The sequence below is a fragment of the Leptonychotes weddellii genome, chromosome 12 (assembly GCF_054177405.1).
Source record: "Leptonychotes weddellii isolate Sample4059 chromosome 12, ASM5417740v2, whole genome shotgun sequence".
Lineage (NCBI taxonomy): Eukaryota > Metazoa > Chordata > Mammalia > Carnivora > Phocidae > Leptonychotes > Leptonychotes weddellii.
Genome location: NC_138380.1, coordinates 47,690,498 through 47,708,261, shown reverse-complemented (window position 1 = coordinate 47,708,261; position 17,764 = coordinate 47,690,498). Strand labels below are relative to the sequence as shown.

General features: G+C 43.9%; 2 protein-coding genes across 3 annotated transcripts in view; one reads left to right on the top strand and one right to left on the bottom strand.

The window, feature by feature from the left end:
• TOMM7 (translocase of outer mitochondrial membrane 7) overlaps positions 1-17,764 on the bottom strand; it is an 85,025-nt gene that overhangs the window by 32,356 nt on the left and 34,905 nt on the right. The window lies entirely within an intron of this gene.
• IL6 (interleukin 6) lies at positions 6,076-10,716 on the top strand. 2 transcript variants are annotated; one of them, XM_006742799.3, is made up of 5 exons: positions 6,081-6,238; positions 6,404-6,594; positions 7,693-7,806; positions 8,525-8,671; positions 10,096-10,711. In XM_006742799.3, the coding sequence occupies exons 1-5, from the start codon at positions 6,133-6,135 to the stop codon at positions 10,261-10,263; spliced, it is 726 nt and encodes a 241-aa protein (XP_006742862.2). In that variant the 5' UTR covers positions 6,081-6,132; the 3' UTR covers positions 10,264-10,711. The 2 variants fall into 2 exon arrangements, with proteins under 2 accessions (XP_030894405.1, XP_006742862.2); XM_031038545.2 differs by lacking the exon at positions 6,404-6,594 and having other exon boundaries at positions 6,076-6,238; positions 10,096-10,716.

The window sequence follows — 17,764 nt, the reverse complement described above, 5'->3', positions numbered from 1 at the left end:
CAAATGGGTTCTTAGTACCTTAATTTTGAGGGAAAGAGTGGAAGGAACCAGCCAATGCTTTTGCATGCTTAGTTTCTGCCTATGACACTGAACTCAAGAGAACTGAGACCTCTGGAGAAACCAAAGATGGTTCAAATGACTCGTGAGAATAAATTAACTCAGTGCTCCTTGCTGACAAGTTGACGTTTCCTAATTGTAAAGCAGAACCAGCAGCCACCAACATAGAAGGCCTACCCCACAGATGGAGAAGAGATGAAGCACTGAAACTGAGCCTGAGTGACCTCCCCAGCCCCAGGGCACAGGGCCAGTGGGGCTCCTTCCAAATCAGCAAAGCAAGTTCTCATCACCAAACCAGCTTCAAAGCAGCTGGCTTATTAACATCGGGAAATCCAAGCACCCTCTTCCAGGCTTGGAGACCAGAGGAAAGGGGACGTGAGGAGGGGGGCGGTCCCCAAGGCAAGGGGAGTCTACATTGTGGCCCCAAGAGAGGCCACTTCCCTCCTAAAATGCCTGGGATTTTCCACTTCAGTAGGGGAAGGTATCAAGGCAAAACACTGATAGCAAAACAATGAGGGCCTCCTCATTGACCTCCACGTGCAGTTAGGGATCAGGCACCCAGCAGGCCGGCGTGCCTCTTTCCTGGGTTAGGGAGAGCTAGGCATAACCCCAGCACACCTTTGCCCTCAGAAAAGCTGAGGCCAAACCAAGAAGTCACCAGGAGCAACAGTCGGGCATCAGAGTTGAAACTGATGGCCAGGACTGGGATTGGGCCAGGCTGGGAACTGTCCAGAGCTCTGGTCTCTAGGTGGGGCTATCCTCCAAGATCAGCCAGTCCTTTCCAAGTAGACATACCAAATGTCCCTCATATTCTCTCTCTGAGTGATACCACCGCTTTTCCCAAAGCAGAATTTCCCAGAGCCCTACGGGCCTGGTGTCTGCTTGGCGGGAGACTGTCTCAGTCTGTAAACTTCTTATGACTTAGTGACAAGTGAAACTACATTCTTTTTTTTTTTTTTTTAAAGATTTATTTATTTTTTTGACAGAGAGAGACATAGCGAGAGCAGGAACACAAGCAGGGGGAGTGGGAGAGGGAGAAGCAGGCTTCCCGCAGAGCAGGGAGCCCGATGTGGGACTCGATCCCAGGACCCTGGGATCATGACCCGAGCCGAAGGCAGACGCTTAACGACTGAGCCACCCAGGCGCCCGTGAAACTACATTCTGACAGCAACTGCAAATTCCCTAGTACCCAGTGACTTCTCTTTTGTTCTTGGGATACTCCCTCTCACTAGATCACAGACCCACCAATCCCCAGGCCCTGGAATAAAGGCAGAGAGCACAGGGATACCTGGGTGGCTCAGTCGGTTGAGCGTCTGCCTTTGGCTCAAGGTCCTGGGATTGAGCCCCATGTCGGGCTCCCTGCTCAACAGGGCATCTGGTTTTCCCTCTCCCTCTTTCTGCCACTCCCCCTGCTTGTGCGCTCTCTCTAATAAATTTTTTAAAAATCTTAAAAAAAAAAAAAAAAGAGCACACCACCACATTTTAACCTGTGAGATGTGGAGAACACCTCTTCTCCTGAGAGCATCAGGCCAAATGGAAGTTATTTTTTCTCCTTCACACAATGAATGCATTGATGAACTCTCTGAATTGGACCCCACCAACATGTAGGAAAGCAGTCATGGGCAGAATTCTGAGGGGCACAAACAGGACCAGCCAGCCTAGATAAGGTGGTAAAGGATGCAAAGCTACTTGGTTTCTCTTCTTCCTGCCCATAGGTTCCCATTTGTCCTGCCTCTCTTGGTCTCAGCTGCCAGTCACTTCAAATCAGCTATGGTGCAATCCAGCAATTGAGGTTATTAATTAATAAATGCTGACAGCATGGCCTTTCCTGGTCATTTGTATATATTAAAATATGATGCATGAGTTCTCCAAGTGGAAGATGTGTTGAGATCCAAAGAAAGGAAGCTATCATGGTGGAATTACAGATTTTGCATTAGTGCTTTGGAGCAAAAAAGAGCCCATTTCTCCCACAAGCAAATGCCAGCCCAAGGCATTGATACTAATATAGATCTTAGAGGCTTGCAGTGTGCAAGGTGGCAGGCAGTATCCTTCAACCTCCCCATACCTGTGCATTCCCATCCCCACACCACTTGCTCTTTCCTGGCTGCCAGAAGCACAAGGTCTGATGAAATCAGACCCCCTCACCCTAAAGGGTCACTTTCAAGACTTTGAACAATGACGATGGCCAAGGCCAGGGAAGGCCAGGGGCTTCTGTCATAAAAACACTTGGCAGAAAGCCTTAGAAATAGTGTAGGAGAAAAACACAAGCTGGGCTCAATATCCAAATTGAGACACCAGGCTTGGGGATCTTAATGTTCTCAAAGAAGAGGAGAAACCACTTTTTTTCTTCATTTTCCACTTTTGCCAAAAGGCATTTTCAACAAAACACAGAATCTCATTTCTTCAGAGGAAAAATAACTGGGAGACAAGCTGATCACTGGCACAGCGGCCTGGCTCATTCATAACAGGCAGGACCACACATGGGATGACAGAGCTGAGCTGAAGGAGCTCTCCATGGCAGAGACCCTAAGTGCAGATGTTACAAAGATCAAGTGTTTCCTGCGGCATTACTGATGAAGGATAGTTGGAAGGCAGGCAGGCAGGGACAAGGGCCCCCCTCTCCCCCCCGCCCTAAGAGGAAACCACCCTCGAAAGGATCTTACACCACCCTGGAAGGAGCCCTCCACCCTTTCCCATGTGATAGGTAGATGACAAAAACCTGATTGGATGACAGGCACAGGGAGGGTTCATCAGATTAAAACAGCCCCGCTAACAAGCCCATAAAAACCCCTAGACTTAGAAACTCCCAGGGCAAGCCTCTCGGGTCCCCTCCCTCTTTGGGAGCTTTGTACTATCACTTTGCTATCATTCAGTAAACCTTGCTTTGCTGCCCACAACTCTGCCTGGTCTACCTCTTCACTCTCTGAAGCGGTGTGACCAAGAACAGTGGGCACCGAAGGAGAAAATCCTGTAACAATACTTCATCTTTCAGTCTTCACAACAGCAATATGGGAAGAACTGCTATTATCCCAGTTTTATTAGATGAGCTAACAAGGGCACAGATCCTTGGGGGAACTTAGCCAAGGTCATACAGCAAGTGTCAGAGCTGGGCTTTAAACCCATGCTGTACAACTCAAAAGCCTGTGCTCCACGATGCAGAGAACTGCCTAAGTGGCATCCACACAATGGGAACTTATAGTGTGTGTATATTTATGTACAAATGTGTATGCAAGTGTGTACAATATATAAACCAATGATGTAAATCCAGAGGTGTGTACCTGGGTAGCCAAGAAAACCTCACGCAGATTAGGGTAACAGAGGATTTAGTCAAAATACTATGGGTCAGGGATGCTTGGGTGGCACAGTTGGTTAAGCGTCTGACTCTTTTTTTTTTTTTTAAAGATTTTATTTATTCGTTTATTTGAGAGAGTGAGAGAGAGAGCACATGAGAGGGGGGAAGGTCACAGGGAGAAGCAGACTCCCCGCCGAGCAGGGAGCCCAATGCGGGACTCGATCCTGGGACTCCAGGATCATGACCTGAGCCGAAGGCAGTCACTTAACCAACTGAGCCACCCAGGCGCCCTAAGCGTCTGACTCTTGACTTTGGCTCAGGTCATGATCTCAGGGTCCTGAGATCAAGCTTCATGTGGGGCTCCCCACTCAGTGGAGTTTGCTTGAGATTCTCTCTCTCCCTCTCCCTCTGCCCCACCCCCTGCTCTCACTCACGCAAGCGCGCACACGTGCTCTCGTGCTCTCTCTCTCAAATACATAAGTAAAATCTTAAAAAAAAAAAAAAAGAAAGAAAAGAAAATACTATGGGTCAGGGGCTACCTCTAAGGAGAGGAGCTGGAAAGGAAGGAGATTTACTTTTCCCTGTATGTCTGGATGCCCTGTTCAAACATTTTATCATGATACGTGTACTTCCTACTTTAAAACCTTTTTTTTTTTTTTTTAAAGATTTTATTTATTGGACAGAGAGAGAGAGAACACAAGCAGTGGGGAGTGGGAGAAGGAGAGGCAGAGTCCCCGCTGAGCAGGGAGCCCAATGCAGGGCTCAATCCCAGGACCCTGGGATCATGACCTGAGCTGAAGGCAGACGCTTAACCAACTGAGCCACCCAGACGCCCCTTTAAAAACTTCAACTGAAAAGAAAAGTCTGTAAGTTGTTGAGTCACTAAGTATTTGAAATTTACTGAGTCATATTTTCAAAAACATAGATATATGAGAAAAAGCAATCCCACATGACAGAGGCCTATTGCATGTATCACACAGGGGCCAGGAGAGGTGGCTTCATTCAGTGCAGGAGAGAGGACTCGGCTGGGGGTGTCTGAGTTGCTCAAGACCCAAGAACAGTAAAAGCGAAAACATTCAAGGATCCTCTCCCATTTTCATTTTCAAAGAAAAAACCCCACTACTGCTATAGGATCTGCGTCTCTTTAGAAAGTCAGTGAAAGAATGGATGACCTCACTTTCCCCAACAGGCGAGTCCTAAAGTGTTATTCACAAAACAAAACTTGAGTAAATCGGTTCATATTTTAAATACCCTAGCAAAGGTTCTTGTTTTCGCAATCCTGATGAGATCTTTGCAAACCAAAGAAGCTGATCGTGATAACACAGTGTTTTGTAAATCTTTTTCTTTCTCTTTCTTTCTTTCTTTCTTTCTTTCTTTCTTCCTTTCTTCCTTTCTTCCTTTCTTCCTTTCTTCCTTCCTTCCTTCCTTCCTCTCTTCCTTCCTTCCTTTCTTTTTTTTTTTTGATGCTGTACAAGGTCCTGGTTTCAGACTGGAGCCAATCTTGTGAGCTGCCTGGGTGTCTGGGAGACCGGTAGGGAAGCTTGGGCTAGAGCCCATTTGCATGAGACCAAGGACCCTCCTGCAAGAGACGTCATTAAAAGGCAGAGGGAACCTGTACAAGCTGCGCAGGCTCAACCCAATAAGAAAACCTTGGGCAGGTGTGATTCAGAACCTTAGAGCCTTGTCGGTGTTAGGAAATTTCTTCCCCGCTGCCTCTGAACTCAAGACAAGTCATACAGCAGAAGGGAGCTATGAACACAAGCTCTAGAAAATGTCACAAGGTTCTTTGACATCCCATCAAAGAGGTAAGTGGTATTCTCTCCACTTCTGCCCTGAACCAAGCGGGTGTCACTAACTTGAGGGCTCCAGCAGAGACAGTACCCGCCTGGGCCCCTCAGGGCTCCCCTCAGGAGCAGGATCACCCTGTTGCCAGTGGTGGGGACAGCGCCAGGCACACAAGACAAACCCCTTGGCACAGAGATCCAAGCCTTAACTGGGGGCCCCAGGGAGAGAGCAGGGCTGAGGCTGACCTGGCGGAAGTGGGCTAGTAGAGGTGAGAAAGAGACTGGCAGATGCCACACGGTGGCACAAAGGAGTCACGTACGTGAGCACCGCACGCTGTGCCTGGAGACTGCTCGAGACAACTGTGCAAGATCTGGGGGCAGTCGGGCAGTTCTGCAACAGCTCGTTGCGGAGACAGCCAGGAAAGGGAAGTCCTGCAGATGGTTCTTAGTGGCATCTTACTTGTAACCCCAGGCTAGTGGGCTGTGTTGTGGTCTGAGGACGCTCAGTCAAAACATCTTCGGTTTTTTTACAAATATGAATTAACTGGAATACTAAATCCTAGCCTGTTAATCTGGTAATTAAAGTATTTTTTTAATCATAGTCAGCCTTAGCTTCTCGCCCTGCCCGCCCTCCCCCCCCAAAACTTCATGCATGACTTCAGCTTTACTTTCCCTCTTAAGACATGCCAAAATGCTGAGTCACTAAAAAAAAAAAAAATAAATAAATAAATAAATAAATTTTTAAAAATGTAAAAGCAGAAAAGAAAGTAAAGGAAGAGTGAGCCTGCTTCGTAGCGCTAGCCTTTGTAATGACCTAAGCGGCACTTTTTCCCCTGGTTGTGATTCCTGTGATGCTAAAGGACGTCACATTGCACAATCTTAATAAGGTTTCCAATCAGCCCCACCCGCTCTGGCCCCACCCCCACCCTCCAACAAAGATTTATCAAATGTGGGATTTTCCCATGAGTCTCAATATTAGAGTCTCAACCCCCAATAAATATGAGACTGGGGATGTCTGAGGCTCATTCTGCCCTCGAGCCCACCAGGAACGCAAGAGAGCTCCATCTGCCCTCCAGGACCCCAGCTATGAACTCCCTCTCCGCAAGTAAGTGAAGGAAATCCCTAGCCCTGGAACCGCCTGGCAGCCGGGCCTGGCTGAGGGAGGGGTGTGTGTCCGCTGGGAGGGCTGGCCGGCAGCCAGCAGCCAGAAGCACAGCTCCCCCAGCTGTGCAGTCTGCTCACTGGCTGCTCTCCCTTGCCTCCCGCACAGGCGCTTTCAGTCCAGTCGCCTTCTCCCTGGGGCTGCTCCTGGTGATGGCTACTGCTTTCCCTACCCCGGGACCTGTGGGAGGAGAGTCCCAAGCTGATGCCACCTCAAATAGACCACCACTCACCTCTCCAGACAAAATGGAAGAATTCATTAAGTATATCCTCGGCAAAATCTCTGCACTGAGAAAGGAGGTGGGTAGGCTCAACTGAGGGTGATAAAGGGCCTGTGTGGGCATTCATCTCCTGGCCCCTGGATGTGGACAAGGGCTCCTGCACTGGGAGGTCTTTGCTGGGTTCCGGGGCAGTACAGATTTCAGGCCAAAGGGGCAGACTGTCTACTGTACTTCTCTTCTGCTGCTGGTCTCTCCTTTCCCTCCTGGAAAATATACAATGGGGCTGAAATCCATGCCCCCTGGCCCATTCCCAGCTCCAGACTTGGCAGGAACTGGGCGTCACTGACTCTCAGGACTTCCTTATCTCTAACCAAAAAAATAAGGTCTATCAATCTTCTTTGTGTCTCTTGGACTTTGGAAGGATAAGCAAAGTGCCACCTGGAATAAATGTTGAGCTTCTCAGGACAATCGCAGAACTTTTAGGTTATGGAAGTCCAGTGGTTAGGGACTCCCTAGAGTCATGCCAGCATATAAGATGCATATGTGGTAGCCCACCCAAGTGGCAAAATCATAGATAGGTTAATGCAGCTCCAAAGCTTTAAACGTAAGGTAATTTGGCTGTTCAGCTGAAAGGAAAGAACACAGGAGAGAGTATTGGGAGCCCGAACCAAATCTAGTTCTGGTTCTGCTGAACCAGCTTTGTGATCTTTGGCAAATTCCCTACCATCTCTGGGCCCCCTCTCTAAAATGATGGAATTGGACTAGATCCTCATAGGTCCTTCTAGCTGGAACATTATATAGCTCAAATTATATTCACCCAATTATCATCAAAATTACTGTCACTTATCAAGTACCTACTAGGTGCCACACACTTTACATAAATATTATGTCTCATCTTCACAAATAAAAACTTAGAAGGGAGGAGTTTCATTATCCCCAATTTGAAGAGGTAGGGACACAGAGACTCAGGACAGGTAACAGATGTGAAGTCATAGGTAAGCCCAGCATCGAACCCAAGTGTGCCCATCTTCACTAGACCTTGCTTGCTTGGATGCTAATGCGGTGTGACTTCATTTTCTTAGAGAACTTCCTGCCACGGTAAAACATGAATCGGCCCCCTAGTGGTGTTTGTTTTAAGGGGCACTTACATGATAACAGTTCTGGTATTCCTTCCCAGATGTGTGACAAGTATAACAAGTGCGAAGACAGCAAGGAGGCACTGGCAGAAAACAACCTACATCTTCCAAAACTGGCAGAAAAGGACGGATGCTTCCAATCTGGGTTCAACCAGGTACGAACACATCACATTTACTTTTAGCTACTCCTTAGTCAAAAGTTCTCCCTCTTATATGCAGTGTCTGTATACATATAGACCAGACAGAAAACAAAGAAGGGGATCAATGTAAAGAACATCATGTAAATTTCATGAGGAGGCCAACTTAAATCTTTCTAAGGCAACTTATTTTTGAATGGCGTGATTAGAGGTAGCCCTTCTGTGTTGGGATTTTCACAACTGTCAAATGTTAGAAACCCCATCAGGTTTAGCTCATTCATCCTGGATAAGGTGGTCCTTCTCCTTGGCTGCCCTTAGCAGGATCCAGGTCTGCCCTTCCTGTAGAGGTCATTCTCTACACCCTTCTCCTTCCAGACCATGGGATATGCTGAACTGACTTCAGAACAGTCCATAAAAAGAGGTTTCAGTCCAGTATCGACAAGGGTAGGAGTACGGCCAGAAGGGAGAATATTAAGGGGAGAATCAGAGAAGGACCCCCTTGCCACATCCCAGCATCTATCCAGGCTTTGGGTAAAACTGATTAACTGATGTCTCTGTCCGGATAATTTAAAAAGGGGCCATCTGAGGCTGTCTGATGTCTCAAAATATAATGCTCAGAAATATTTTAAGTTCCCTGGAAGGGCAGAGGGAGAAGGTGCTGACTTCTAGCAATTTTAGCTTTTAAAATTGATTATATCTTTCTAGAAATAACCAATTTCCCCATCTTTCCTCTTAGGAGACCTGCCTGACAAGAATCACTACTGGTCTTCTGGAGTTTCAGATACACCTGAAATACATCCAGGCCAACTATGAGGGTAATAAGGAAAATGCCAACTCTGTGTACATCAGTACCAAACTCCTGCTCCAGATGCTGATGAGAAAGGTGAGCATTTCCTCATCCCCTCCCCTGGTGCGAGGAAGACAAGCTCAAAGAAAGGAACCTAGACAACTTGGGAGTGCAGAGCCCGTTCAAAAGAGAATAGCCACATGTGAAGGAAAGGATCTAACAAATAGTTCCCATTAGTTGAAACCTTTTTTTTTTTTCTTTTGGCTCTCTTCTGCAAAAGACATCATTAACTGTATTTAAAACTATATTAAATGAGGTGGATTTTAACATCATCTTCTACTAGAATAGCTTAAGAAATAGGAAAAAAAATCTGCAGAGGCAGAAGGAAGCACATCCAATCCTGCTCAGTGATCCATAATAAAAAAGAACACAGAGCACAAAAATTATTTTAGTATTTTAATTACTGCCAAATGATATTCTTGCCATTGTGGTATTTTCAACTCTTTCCCCCTACTTTTTGACAGAAGAGTTAATGCTGAGAAATGGTAAAAGGCTAGAAGAGCAGGTACCGAAGGCTTTGGTCACTACCAGCTAGCCATTCAAATGCCACAGAATGGAGGCTTGAAGGCACAGCGTGTGGGTGAGCTGAACAGAGCCCGATGAGAAGGTCCCCAGACAGAGAAGCAGGCACATTGGTGTTGATACTGCCACTACGTCTCTTGGCCGTCTGCCTTAAACCAGGGCTTTTCCCACTTTAAAATCACACCAAACCTCCGGGGATCTCGTCACAGTGCAGAGTCTGATCCAGCAGGTCTGGGGTGAGACCGGAGAGTCACACCCCTAAGAAGCTCCCGGTGATGCCAATGCTGCAGTGCTCCAGAAGCACACTTTGGAGGTGCAAGGCCTCCCACAGTTACCTAGACTCATGTCAGTGGGTCTGTGGAAAGGTGTTTCCTGGTCCTCCTTACACCTCATCAGATCAGTGGGCCCTCAGTAGACGCCAGCTGGATGGGGCTATGTGCCAGGCACTGGTTAGCATAAGGGAAGACAAGATACCACAGCTGCCCTCGACATGCTCGTGGTCTAAAAGAGATAGAGCAGCAAAAAGGTGATTAGAATTCAGTTGCCGTGAAAGGCCTGCACACAGGGTGGGCTCGGGTGGGCTCGGAGGAGAGGCGCCTCACCCTACCTGGGTGAGTCAGGGCAGGCAGCTCCAAGTAGTCTCCTTCACCCCGAATTTGAATGTCTCCCACAGCCCAGAGCATCCCTCCACTGCAAAGGATTTGTTCAGTATTTTTTTTTAAAGATTTTATTTATTTATTCATAAGAGACAGACAGAGAGAGAGAGAGGCAAAGGGAGAAGCAGGCTCCCCGCTGAGCAGGGAGCCCGATGCAGGACTCGATCCCAGGACCCTGGGATCATGACCTGAGCCGAAGGCAGATGCTTAACCATCTGAGCCACCCAGGCACCCGATTTGTTCAATATTTAAATAGTTCTTTCTGCTTTTTTTTCCCCTCAGGTAAAGAGTCAGGATGAAGTGACCACCCCTGACCCCACCACAGACACCAGCCTGCAGGCTATCCTGAAGGCGCAGGACGAGTGGCTGAAGCACACAACAATTCACCTCATCCTGCGGAGCCTTGAGGATTTCCTGCAGTTCAGCCTGAGGGCTGTTCGGATCATGTAGCCTGGGCATCTAAGATTGCTGTAGTTCATGGGCATTCCTTTCTCTGGTCGGAAACCTGTCCATTGGGCACATAACTTATGTTGTTCTCTGTGAAGAACTAAAAGTATGAGCGTTAGGACACTATTTTAATTATTTTTAATTTATTGATATTTAAATATATGATGTTGAGTTAATTTATATAAGTAATAGATATTTATATTTTTTATGAAGTGCCACTTGAAATATTTTATGTATTCATCTTGAAAAAGTTAACATAAAATGCTATGCGGCTTGAATATCCTTGATGTTTCAGAGCCGGGTCATTTCTTGGAATGTGTAGGTTTACCTCAAATACATGGCTAACTTATGCATATTTTTAAAAGAAATATTTATATTGTATTTATATAATGTTTAAATTGTTTTTATACCAATAAACACCTTTCTAAAAAAAAAAAAAAATCAGCCAACTAAGCCTCTGTGTGTCCCGTGAAATTTTTAACATAAACAAGCTTCTGTCACCAGCACTACTACGAGCCAAAAAGAGCTGCAGTCACCCGGGGAAAAATAGAATGGAACACCTACTGCATGGCAGGCATGTGCTGTATGTGTTGTATCTATGATATTTAATCCCTGCCCTTGTACACTCTTTTATGGAGGTGGGAGAGTAAGGGATTTCCCCAAGTCACCCAGCTGGAAGGTCAGGCACAGGCCCAGATTTTAAATCCAGGTCTAATTGCCTCCAGGCCCCCGACTCTTAACCTTTAGGTCCCACTGCTTCCCAGGAAACCTTTTCAAAGATGTAGAAAATCCCAACATGTTAATACAGGGAATACATTTAGATGTGATCAAAAGCCTTTGAAATAACATAACCGCTTGTATAAGACCTAGCAATGTGCACTTCCAAACAATATCTAGAAGTTCTGCCTCCCCCCGCTGGGTCCCTTCAACATTACACATACCTGTCTATCATAGCACCTACCACATTGCACCACATGGCATTTCTTTCCAGCCAGCCTTCTTTCTTCCAGAAGGCAGACTCTATTATATTCATCTTTGCATCCTGAGCCCATGGCCCAGTAAACATTTGTTAAATGAAGAAACCATATACATAGATGACCAAACATAAGACACTTCAATTTGGGGGGACATATACTGTTGGTCAATGAGTGGAGAAATTACAAATACTGTGTCTATATGCATCTTCATCTTCAAGAAAAATAGCAAGAGTTAGGAAGAAACATTCTAAGAACTAGAGGAGGCAATGAATAATCAGTATATATATATATACATCCATCCATTTCCTTTCCCACCAGCAATATTCTTTGTGGTAAGAGAGGCAATCTGAGTAACCACACACAGCCCCTCTATCCCACCTCAACACCGTGCTGGGAATTTGGTAAAGATTTCCCCCTTTCAGCCCCAGCAATATGAAAGTTCTGTCTTCTTTTTTTTTTAAAGATTTTATTTATTTATTTATTAGAGAGCTAGAGAGAGAGAAACAGCATGAGAGGGAAGAGGGTCAGAGGGAGAAACAGGCTCCCTGCCGAGCAGGGAGCCCAATGTGGGACTCGATCCCAGGACTCCGGGACCATGACCCGAGCCGAAGGCAGTCGCTCAACCAACTGAGCCACCCAGGCGCCCCGAAAGTTCTGTCTTCTAATAAAGCTTTCCTCACTCTGGTCACCATAGACTTCTTCCTCCAGGGGAGGAATTCTGCTGAGCAAGGGAAGGTCCACAGAAGCAAGAACTGAGAGGAGGCAAGCAAGAAAAGAGCCACATATTCTAATTTCTAGCAACCATGCATCACAAGCAGGTTTACCAAAGTGGCAGCCAAAAGAAACATAACAGTTCACCAATGCATCCATTCCTCAAACAAAAATGTGTTAAGCCCATATATAAGTCAGGCAATGTTGGGGATGCAGAGATGAACAAGCTAGACACAGCCCCAGCCCTCATGTAGTATGGAAGACAGACAATGAACAAAGATTGTAAAGTATGAGGAGGTTTGCAAAAGAGAAATGTGAAGTCTGCTGAGAACCTATTCAGGAGGCACCAACAGCAGGGAAACCTAAGCCTGGGGAGGGCACTCATGGAGTCTTAACTGATGGAGAGGTTTGGAATGAGATGTAAAAGATACGTAGGAGTTAGGCTAAGATGGATGGGAAGAGCACTCCTGACAAAGGGAACAGCATGTGCCAAAGTCAACAAAGAACTAGTTAAGACGATGAGAATTACATTATGTCCAGTGCTTAAAGAACAAGAAGGAGGGTAGTTGAGAGACTGGGGAGGGAGGCTGAGGCCAGATCATGGACAGCATCAGAAGCCATATGAGAGAAGAAGGTATTGACAGATTTTAAGTAGTAGAAGGACATATGAGATTTACATTTTAATATGATCACTCAAGTTGCAGTATGGAGAATGGATAGGAAAGGGTCTGAAAGAGGATGTTGGAGGAACATCATTAGTCCAGGGGAGAGATGACAATATCCTGAATTAGGCTGGTGGTAATGGATAGAAAAGAGAAGGTGATGACAGCCATCTGCAAAAGATAGCTAGGAGCTAGTTCAGTAGGATTTGGTGATTGCTGACCAAGATTCAGGAATCAGAGGCCACCAAGGCTTTGAGAGAGGAAAGAAGTAGGGATTAGATGGAGGAGTAAAACACAAAGAATTTTGTATTTCAGAGTTTTCATTTATTCATTTATTCAAATGTTCTCTTAAGTATCTGTGATGTGCCAAATTCTCTGCTGGGCCCTGGGGATATAATGATGAATAAAACAGAGTAGGTCTCTGTTCTCAAGGAGCTTACAGTCTAGAGAAAACAATTCAAAGAAGTAACTGCTCTATGCTAAGTGTGTGTGCTATTGTTATGAGATGAATTGTGTCCCCTAAAAAGATTTATTGAGGTCTTAACCCCCAGTACCTGCAAATGTGAGCTTACTTGGAAATAAGATCTTTGCAGATGTAATCAAGATAAGATGAGGTCATTAGGGTGGGCCTTATAAGAAGAGAAGAGACACACAGGGGAGAAGTCCATGCATAAAGGAAGCATATATTGGAGAGATGAATCTGTAAACCGAGGATTGCCGAAAAGACAAGGATCTCTCCTAAAGCCTTCAGAAAGAGCATGGCCCTGCTCAGACCTGGATTTTAGACATCTGGCCTCCAGAACGGTGAAAGAATAAATTCCTGTTGTTTCAAGCCATCCAGTTTGTGATACTTTGTTATAAAAGCCCTAGGAAACTAACACAGCTACCAGGGGCAGCACACAGTCAATAGGAGAGCTGAAAGTAGAGGGTTCAGGAAAGGCTTCCCAGAAGAAGTTTTATTCACCAACGTAAAGCAAATATATGGCAGCCTTGGGCCAGGCCAGCTCTGAAGAATGCAGGGAGGTTCATGTTCACTGTTGGGGGAAAATGGACAATGCGAGGTTGAAAATACAAGAAGATTCAGAGAAGTGATGAAGGAGAAACCCAAGGTAAGAGTTCAAAGCAAGAAGTGATAGGCAACAATCCGTAAGAGAGAGAGCCGATAGGAAGGCAGTGGTCCAGATTCCACTTCTAATAAAACTTCCAAGTTTCTGGTGGGTTAAGAATGGAAAGGAAGTCATCACTTCCACAACCAAGCCTCATGTCCTAAGAATAGACTAATATTAATAATGATAATAGAAGTGTCATTGAGCATTTACTGTGTGCCACACATGGTTCAACGTATGTATTACTTCAGAGACATACATATTAACCAAAGGAGCATGGAGTCTAAGAAACTTGTGTAAAGTCACAAAGTGTGTAAATTCCAGACTTTCCGTTATCCTTTCAAATCTATTTTCAAATCTATTCTCCACTTCTTTAGAGTAATAGAGTTTGAATTGGACCTGTGGCTCCCCATCGAGAGGCTACAGTTCCTATTCCCCTTTGCAGGTAGGTGTGACTACGCTGGGAAAGCACATGGCTCATTAGAAAAGCCTGCTTGTAAGCTTGGCCTTTGGCTGGCATCTGGAAACTTGACTGGTAAACACTTTCCTACATCAATCTAAAACTTTCCCTAATGGTAAGAGTGCCTAAACTATACAAACCATATGGCTTATACTAACCACGTGCTTTCCTTCTGAGAATATGAAATTTTAATATGTGCAAAGCAGAGGATATCCCAATAAAAACTATTGGCACTGAGTTGTTAATGAGTTTCCCTGGTAGACATGTGTTGTCACAACTCATTGCTGGAGGAATTAAGCACATCCTGAGTGACTCCCCTGGAGTGACTCTTGGAAGTTTGTGCCTGATTTCCTCCAAAATTCACCCCATGTGTCTCTTCCCTTTGCTGAGTTTGCATTGCATCCTTTTGCTGTAATAAATCACAGCCATGAGTCTGAGTCCTGTGACTCATTCACACTGAGTCCTGTGAGCCCTCCCTAGTAAATCACTGAACCCAAGGGTGGTACTGGGAAACCCCGACAGAGTGGCTAAGTTTTCATCAAAGAAACGTGAGTAGAATTGATGTTGTAATTTTACTTTCACTTGCCAAAAAAGATATTACTTGCCCTCCCTTTCTAGTGTTTCACCTTTCTGTGGATTAGAAACAAATGTTGTAGTGAATCAGCTTCAGTATTGCTGAACAGAGTAATATCCATAGCTGTAATGTCCAATGTGGTAGACAGTAACCACCAGTGTGCATTTAATTTTAAATTCACTAAAATTATATAAAATTAAAAATTAAGGCCTCCAACTTCACACGTGCTAATGGCTATGATATTGGACAGTGCAAATAAATTTCCATCACTACAGACATTTCTACTGGACAGTCCTGCCTTAGAGGGTTAGTGCAGCAAAGAGATGAATGGAACCTTGGTCACTAAATGACCTCATGGAGCTGAATAGACTCACCTACCTGGACCAACCAACAATTACTGGACTTTTAGATGATAAGGAAACATACATCTATTTTAAGCAACTATATTTTAGGATATCCTGTTACAGCAGCTTACCCTAGACTCTAACATAGCTCCTGATTTATTCTTAACCAAGGATGAAAAACATGCATGAAGCAAAGTAACTGTGCAGGACAGGAGCAGATTCAGAATATCTAAGTAGCATGGTACCCAGGTCCAGTTGGTAACATTGTCCATATGGGATAGAGTCTGAATCCCAAAAACTCAATTCTTGCTCTATCATTGCCCTTTTGTATTATCATTCAGGAAGAACTTAGACAATCTATGTATTTCCTTCTAATGTAAGCATTTAGTGCTATAAATTTCCCTGTCACTACTGCTTTAACTTTGTCCCACAACGTTTCATATGCTGTATTTCCATTTTCATTCAGTTCAGTGTATTTTTTTTTTCTCTCGAGACTTCTCAGACCCATGGATTATTCAAAAGTGTGTTGTTTAGTTTCCCAGTGTTTGGAGATTTTTAAATCATCTTTGTGATACCCATTTCTAATTTGGTTACACTGTGGTCAGAGAACATACTTTATATGATTTCAATTCTTTAAAATTTGTTGAGGTTTGTTTTATGGCCCAGGATATGGTCTATCTTGGCATATGTTCCACGGGTTCTTGAAAGGAATACATATTCTGTTGCTGTTAGGTGAAGTGTTTTATATGTCAATTAGCACCCATCAGTTGAGATCTTCTATATCTTTGATGATTTTTCTTTTTTTTTTTTTTTAAAGATTTTATTTATTTATTTGACAGAGACAGAGACAGTGAGAGCAGGAACACAAGCAGGGGGAGTGGGAGAGGGAGAAGCAGGCTTCCCGCTGAGCCGGGAGCCCGATGTGGGACTCGATCCCAGGACCCCGGGATCATGACCTGAGCCGAAGGCAGTCGCTTAACCAACTGAGCCACCCAGGCACCCTCTTTGATGATTTTTCTTTCTAGTTGTTCTATTGACTGTTGAAAGGAGTATTGATGTTGCCAACTAGAATTGTGAATTTGTCTATTTTTCCTTTTAGTTCTCTTAGTTTTTGCTTCATATATTTCACAGTTCTGTGATACAGTGAACACACAGTTGGGATTACTAGGTTTTCCTGGTAGCTTGACCCTTTTATCATTATGTAATAACTCTCTCTGTCTTTGGTAATTTTCTTTGTTCTAAGTCTACTTTATCTGATATTAATATACCTACTTCTGCTCTCTTTTGCTTAAGATCTACATGGTATGTATTTTTCCACCTTTTACTTTTAACTCACATATATCATTTGAACTATTTGAAGTGAGTTTCTTGTACAACACATAGTTGGGTCACATTTTTAAATATACAGTATGAATCTCTGTCTTTAATTGGTATGTTTAAATCGTTTATATTGAATGTAATTGTTGATATGTTAAGCCTCAAATCTGCCATTTGTTTTTCTTTGTGTTTGATCTCTATTTTCTTTTTCCTGCCTTCCAGTAGGTTACTTCACATTTTTAGAATTCCATTTTTATTTACCTGTAGTGTTTTGAGTGTATCTCTTTGTAGAGCTCTTCTAGTGTTTCTTCTAGGCATTCATTACATTATTTACACGTAATTGATCAGAGTCACTGGTGTCAACATTTTACCAGTTTGAGTGAAACATAGAAACTTTATTTCTCTTTATACCTTTACTAACCCTAATTTATAATTGCCTTAATTATTTCCTCTCCATATATTGAGAACCACATTAGACAGTTAACATTTTTGCTTCAGTAATTCAATGTAATTTAAAAAACTCTATAGAGGTATAAAGTCTTAAAAAAAAAAAACTCTAGAAGGAAAATCTATTGTATTTAATCATTTCTTTTTTTTTCTTTTGCTTTTCCCACATTCTTTCTTCCTTTTTGATGTTCTAAGATTCCTTCTTTTACCATTTCTGTTTTGTTTTTTGTTCAGCCATTCCTTTAGGGTACATATACTGGCAACAAATTTTCTTAGCTTTTCATCATCTGAGAATGTCTTCATTTCCCTTTCATTCCTAAAGGATATTTTCACTGCATATAACAGTTTTTTTCTTTCAGCACCTGAAAAATGTCTGTCACTCCCTTCCAGTGTTTTATGGTTTCTGATGAAAAATCTGCTTGTCATTTAAACTGTTGTTTGTTTTTTTTCTGTAGGCAATGGTACTGTGTCATTTCTTTCTGGCTGCTTTCAAGAATGTTTCTCTGTCTTTAATTTTCAGGTGGGAAAAGAAGTCTAAGTCCTTCATTTGTCCTTGATTGACACCAAGGGTGGAGGTGCCCTTTTTTTATTATTATTATTATATTATGTTAATCACCATAAATTACATCATTAGTTTTTGATGCAGTGTTCCATGATTCATTGTTTGTGTATAACACCCAGTGCTCCATTCAGTACATGCCCTCTTTAATACCCATCACCAGGCTAACCCATCCCCCCCACCCGCCTCCCCTCTAGAACCCTCAGTTTGTTTCTCAGAGTCCATAGTCTCTCATGGTTCATCTCCCCCCCCGATTTCCACCCCCCTTCATTTTTCCCTTCCTGCTATCTTTTTTTTTTTTTTTAACATATAATGTATTATTTGTTTCAGAGGTACAGGTCTGTGAT

Bases quoted from the DNA above. Each gene is read 5' to 3' on its own strand.
- IL6 (XM_006742799.3), top strand. From the start codon at position 6,133: ATGAGACTGGGGATGTCTGAGGCTCATTCTGCCCTCGAGCCCACCAGG. The intron at 6,595-7,692 runs GTGGGTAGGCTC...ATTCCTTCCCAG, and splicing joins TCTCTGCACTGAGAAAGGAG to ATGTGTGACAAGTATAACAA. The intron at 8,672-10,095 runs GTGAGCATTTCC...TTTTCCCCTCAG, and splicing joins TCCAGATGCTGATGAGAAAG to GTAAAGAGTCAGGATGAAGT.